This window comes from Dromiciops gliroides, chromosome 3, assembly GCF_019393635.1.
Source record: "Dromiciops gliroides isolate mDroGli1 chromosome 3, mDroGli1.pri, whole genome shotgun sequence".
Classification (NCBI taxonomy): Eukaryota; Metazoa; Chordata; class Mammalia; order Microbiotheria; family Microbiotheriidae; genus Dromiciops; species Dromiciops gliroides.
The window spans coordinates 58,713,358-58,719,366 of NC_057863.1; the positions used below are offsets into that span (position 1 = coordinate 58,713,358).

The window sequence follows — 6,009 nt, forward strand, 5'->3', positions numbered from 1 at the left end:
TAAGCTATTTCAGTCACACAGAGTTTTATTTTATTTTATTTTTTTAGCTTTCTGTTATGTTACAAATGATTAAGGTTGCCAGGAATCTGACTTTTGGATGAGTGAGGCAACCAACTTTGAATCCTACATTGAGAATTAATTTTAATTTTGAAGACTACTTAAGAGAAAACAATTGGGAATCTTTACTTAAGAGAGCTTCTCATATGTCTATGAGAAGGGCCCTGCTTTTGGCAGAAAGATTAGCTAGAAGATTTTTTCCAAAGTAATTTTCAACCTTTTGATTGACTCTAAATGCACATGAAGTTCCTTAAATCAACTTTAATATACATTAATAAATACAAGTCACCAAATCTTATGATATAGAAATGTTTCTAATGTCTGGTTTGTATGGCTCTCCTCAAAAGTATTCCACTATAATTCTTACAAAATAAATTCCTATGCATTATGACTTCTTCTATAGAAAGTGGAATGATTTTTTTCCTCTCTAAATTTTCCAATGCAATGGAGTACAGAAATGGGATGTATGACTGGAAGAATGGAGAACATCAGTATTTTGCCTATAATAACAATTTACTAAATTTTCCCAATTAACTTCATGTAGGAGATACTTGATCACTTAGTAAAAATAATTTAGTAAAAAAATCATTGGCTATATAGTTTTTGGTTCCTTCTTTTATTGTTACTATCAACAAGTTTTGCATCGTTTTATATTTTCATAAAACAGTAAAACATTGAATGAATAATCAAATATTGCTTTGGAATAAAACATACAAATAAAAAACAATTCAACATGCTTTTACCAAATAATAAAGGTAATAACAGTACTACAATCCTTCAAATAACTGAATTGCAAACAACAACAATCATAACAAACTAGCTTACTGCAATATAGTCTTATTAAGCACCTACTATGTGCCAGCTACTACACTAGGTGCTAGGAAACAGCCCTTGTCCACAAGGGACTTACATTCTATCAAGGAAGACAACATGTACATGTACAATTATATGAAAAATAAATACAGATTGGGGGAGGGGAGGCAGGTGTTTCTGGGTGACTCAGGAACAACTTCATCTAGAAGGTAGCCCTTGAGTTGAGCTTTGAAGGGAACTTAGAGTTTCCAAGCAGTGGAAGTGAGGAAGAAGTGCATTCCAGGCATGAGGAACAGCTTGTGGCAAAGTGTGGAGAACAGAGATTGAGTGTTGTGTGTGAGGAATGGCAAGAATGACAGTTTGGCTAGACCACAGATTGAAAAAATAGATCAGGGCCAAGTTGTGAAAAGTTCTAAATGCCAAACATTTAATGGGCACATAAACTATCTATAAATACAACAACATAAAAGAAAATGTCAAGCTTTTATATGATGCTTTAAAAAGCAAAACTATGATGCAATATGAATCAACTTCACCAATTGGATAGATCCAATGATATCCACATTAAATAGATGACAAGCACACAATGAGGTGCAGGAAGAACTTCCAACCTAGTTTAGGTTCTTTTGCCTTTTGGTCTTCTTTCCAGTTCCATTTCAATTACTTTGACATCTTCTTGAGTCTTTTACTATTAAAACAAAACAGAACAAAACAGACACACACTCAGTGAAGCAAACAGATGGGTGACTGCCAACAATCATAGTAATCGCCTATCCATCAATGAAGCTTTATTTTTATGAATCATCAAATCCTCTCTTTCCTTTGGTTCCATTATGAGTCACCGAATCTTCTTTCCCTTGATCTACTCTTGTTACCAGATACTTAATTAACAAATCAGTATCACGTCTAAGAAGAAAATATTCATAAATAGCCCTATTTGTGATCATATATAGATCATAGAAGGGAGAATTCTAGCACCATGATTGCCTCTCTAATTGGGAAGGGGAGGGGAGTTTCTAAGGTATCATATTAGCACTAAGCTAAAACAACAGCAACATTTAGTTGAATTTAAAAAGTAGTGCTTTGCTCCCATGAGGATGGGGATGTGAGAATGGAACAGAAAGACCTCAGAAGCTTAAAAAAAAAAGCAAACAAGCACTTTTTCTCATTTACAAAGTTAAGGCTCTAAGGACTGGACTGAAGAAGAAACCCCAAAGACCAGAATGTCAACAGAACATACCCCCCTACCCATTCACATGCATTGTGAGACAGGCTCATAAATTGTACATCTCAATACCTTAAAATCTTGAGGGTACGTTTCACCCATGGTTCCTTTGGATCAGCACACACAGAGTATCGTCTAGTATAAAAGCTAGGGATGAAAAAAAGACTTTGTTGATTTTATGCTTTGAGCACCTTCTAATTTTCTTATTGTATTTTCAAGAGAAACTGCTAATTTCACTTATTTAAAACATTCAGTTGTTTTAAAATCAAAATGAAAGTAATCATTAACTAGATGTATTGGTGATGAAAGAAGAACTACGCCTATGTTTACATAATAGGAAATACACTGAATGCCAAGTTCAAGAAGAGCATTGACCCCCTCCCCCATTCTGGCACTGCTTATAATGGGAAACATGATGTGCCACATTGTTCATTAGCCATCTTAGTGCAAAGGGAAGGACCCTGGACTCTGAGTTAGGAAAGCTGGGCTGCAGTTATTGGGCAAATCACTTAGTCCTCCTGTCTTCAAGAAAAGGGTTAACAACAACTTGTCCGGTATGTTGTAGGTTGTTTTTGTTTTTTTTTTAATCTTTGTTCAGGTATAAATTGGGCTAGTGGTCTTGAAGATCTCCTTCACCTAAGAAATTCTCTGATACTACTCCAGCCTCAATTTCCTCACCTCTAAGTTGAAGGCATTAATATTTACATTACATACTTCACAAAGGTGTTTGAGGAATGTGGAAAAGTATATGTAAATATAAATTTGTGAATATATTCATAAATACAAAATCTATAAACATATCCTATGCTATGTGATATAGAATGTATTAAACATAAGTCAGTGCAGGCTTGACCGATTAAAGGTAGTTGATATAAATATACTCCTAATATATTGTCACTTCCAATTAATACACATTGTGAAGTGGCATTAGCATTAGAATTTAGAACTCAGAGATAAGGCATCATAGCACAACAATGCTTTGATAGTCACCCATTTCCTCATGCACAGTATTCAATTGGGGGAAGCCCTAAATAATAATGTTACCTCTGGCTTTCCTGGCCATGACATTCTAATAGCCAACGCGTCAAAATGTTTAAATTTGCTGGTGGACGGTCCCTACACATGGGAAGGCCACAAACTATCTATAACTTAGTCGAGAAGGCTTTGAGATTTGTTTGAAGTTCAGAGAAGTTAAATGTTAGAAGTGGAATTAAAACACAGACCTTCCTGACTATATAGAGAGAAAAGAAAAGAAAAGAAAAGAAAAGAAAAGAAAAGAAAAGAAAAGAAAAGAAAAGAAAAGAAAAGAAAAGAAAAGAAAAGAAAAGAAAAAAGAAAAGAAAAGGAAAGGAAAAGAAAAGAAAAGAAAGGAGGAGGGCTGCTTGCTATACATCCTAAAGATGGCATATACATACATGTGGGGATTTCACTGGCTGTCCCCCAGACCTGGAATACTCTCCCACCACATCTCTGCCTCCTGGCTTCCCTGGTTTCCTTCACATCCTAACCAAAATCCCACAGAAATCCTTTCCCAATCCTTTTTAATTCTAGTGCCTTCCTTCTGTTAATTGTGTGTGTCTGTTTTTTCGGTGTAACGTGTTTGTACATATTTGTTTGCTTAATGGATTTTTACCTACTTGAGGGTCTTTGTATCCCCAGCATTTAGTGCAGTGCCTGGTGCATTGTATGCCCTTAAATGCTTATTGACCAGCTGACATCATATTTGTTTACTGAGTTGCTTTTGTGAAGCTTATTACTAAGCTGAAGTCCTAAAATGTAAAGCTGACTTTCATAGTGTTTCTGTTTTAGCCACAGAGATTTCCCAATGTACATCTTTTCACCTGGATTGCTGCCCCCCGACTTGGCACTTACATGATGGCGTCGATGTCACAGGCTTCATATGACCGCTGTTCTGCATAGCCTTTGATCAATTTACTTGAGATAGAATGTTCTGTATACTGGAGGCAGCAATCAAAGGTGCTAGCTGCTGAAAGGGCAAGAAGAGGAAATCAGTCATTAGGAATAAAGTCATCTTATGATAAACATTCTAGGGACAGTGAAAGCTCTAGAGTATCTAGTGAGCTGGATTCATTCCTGCATCTACTACTTTTTCTTATTAGCTGCATTAGCTTTTTCAGGACATAAGAGCTAATGCTGCTTCCCATCCTTGCTCCTACCGACTAGTTTCCATATTGGGAGAACCTTGATCAGTTATTCCCATATGAACTCTGGTGGTTTCTCATAGAAAATCTCTGCCCTTCAAGGGACTATAATGTGCCAAGGAAGGGATGCAATATGTACATTTATAAAGTACAATTCAACATAATACATAGGAAAAAGGAGTGATCTCATTCAAGGGGTCTGGGAAATTTTGATGGAGAGCTTTCAGATGAGAATTTCAAGGAAGGCTTCCTGGAAGATGTGGCACCTGAACTGAATCTTTAACAAAGAAAAGGAAGATAAATCAGGTTCTATCTGCCTATCCCAAAATTTTACCTAATTGATCTCCTAGCCTGTTGTCCATGCTTCCTTTCCCACTTTTGTATTATATTTCCAAGAAGGAATGAAGCCTAGTGCTAGACCCTTCCTCCCATCATCCCATTTCAGGGACTTTCAGGATGAGTTCCTTATAAAAAGGAGTTCCAGTAGCCTTGCAAAATGAATGTCACTCACCTTGAGATGTGTCAAAGAGGCAGAGCAGCAGAGCTGCTAACGAAGCTGCCAAGATCAGGCTCTTGCTGCCAACTCGGGTCATTTTCCACTCTGTGCACTAATGCTTTGGGGGCTGTGGCTCATGGAAGTGCACTGGAAGACCAGCTAGCCTGACCTGACAGCTGTGAGTGAGCAAGGAGAAGCAGCCTAACTTATATAGAGCTAGTGATCTAGCTGGGAATATCCACAGAAGGCGTGTTCTTCCACGGGACTTTCCCCTCACAGATGAACCTGCTCCCCAATGTCGTCATAAATAAAGCACTCAGGGAAATCTTCCTTCTTTTCCCAAGGAAATAAAATTATATGGCAGCTAAAAGAAAAAAAGAAAGAGAAGAGGAAACAACTTTTTAAGCCCTCTAGCTGAGGTAAGACATTTATGAGACGATTTACAAAGAAGGTAAGGAGTTGTACCTCGTGCCAAAGAAAAACACTAGCACAGTGCTGAGTTATAACTCAAGGAAATCTATTCTATGATAAACCCAAAGTCAACCCCACTCACTGACATTCCAACATTCCAAGGCCACCCTAGTATTGTTTTACCTTATTTGCTTTCTATAAGCTTTCAAGGAGGAGGAGGATAAGGTGGGATGCCCAGTAATGTTCTCTATCTTGTGCCAGATATTGAATTCCTGCCAAGGGACCCTGAAGTCCTTTGCTAGGGCATAGGAAAATATTGAAATATTACTGCAATGATTGGGAGCTGAGCTGCCCCTAAAGTAGTAGAACTTTGGGGGTCACAGCAGGGCTGATGTTACAGGAGCCCAAGGATCAGATTCCTGGCTGGTTTGGTTCTATTTCAAATGTACAAAATACCCTGAAAATTCTTCTAGTTCTTCAGCTCAGATAATCTTTCTTGTGTCATTCTTTTTCTAGGCTTCTACAGCTACGATTTTTGTGAAAAGGGCCTCTACATACTCAAGGATTATACTAATTACCGAATTATGAATAATATGATCTCTCTTGGCACAATGCAAGTTCTTGGAGGGGAGGGATTTTCATTTCCTCTTTGTATTTTGTAGCTTGGTGTCTGGTACATATCAAGGAGTTAATAAATGCTTGTTGATTGAACAGTGCCAACTACATAGTACTTAATACTGTAGAGCTTAATAAATACTACCAAATATAAAATGCTATATAATGAATAAATAATCAAAATGTCAATGAATAGTGACGAGTGAAGATTTGCCCACAACAGAATAAGA

General features: G+C 37.2%; 1 protein-coding gene across 2 annotated transcripts; it reads right to left on the reverse strand.

The window, feature by feature from the left end:
* Positions 1–879: 879 nt before the first annotated feature.
* Positions 880–4,917, reverse strand: CCL20 (C-C motif chemokine ligand 20). 2 transcript variants are annotated; one of them, XM_043998236.1, is made up of 4 exons: positions 4,769–4,917; positions 3,968–4,079; positions 2,168–2,242; positions 880–1,558 (listed from the first exon to the last, which is right to left on the reverse strand). In XM_043998236.1, exons 1-4 carry the CDS (start codon positions 4,848–4,850, stop codon positions 1,531–1,533), a joined length of 297 nt encoding a protein of 98 aa, XP_043854171.1. In that variant the 5' UTR covers positions 4,851–4,917; the 3' UTR covers positions 880–1,530. The 2 variants fall into 2 exon arrangements, with proteins under 2 accessions (XP_043854171.1, XP_043854170.1); XM_043998235.1 differs by having other exon boundaries at positions 3,968–4,082.
* Between the last annotated feature and the right edge of the window lie 1,092 nt (positions 4,918–6,009).

What these genes read in the sequence shown, in the direction of transcription:
- CCL20 (XM_043998235.1), bottom strand. Translation starts at nt 4,850, where the DNA reads ATGACCCGAGTTGGCAGCAAGAGCCTGATCTTGGCAGCTTCGTTAGCA. An exon ending in TGTGACATCGACGCCATCAT is followed by an intron (nt 2,243 to 3,967) that starts GTAAGTGCCAAG and finishes TTTCATCCCTAG; the next exon opens with CTTTTATACTAGACGATACT. An exon ending in CGTACCCTCAAGATTTTAAG is followed by an intron (nt 1,559 to 2,167) that starts GTATTGAGATGT and finishes TTGTTTTAATAG; the next exon opens with TAAAAGACTCAAGAAGATGT.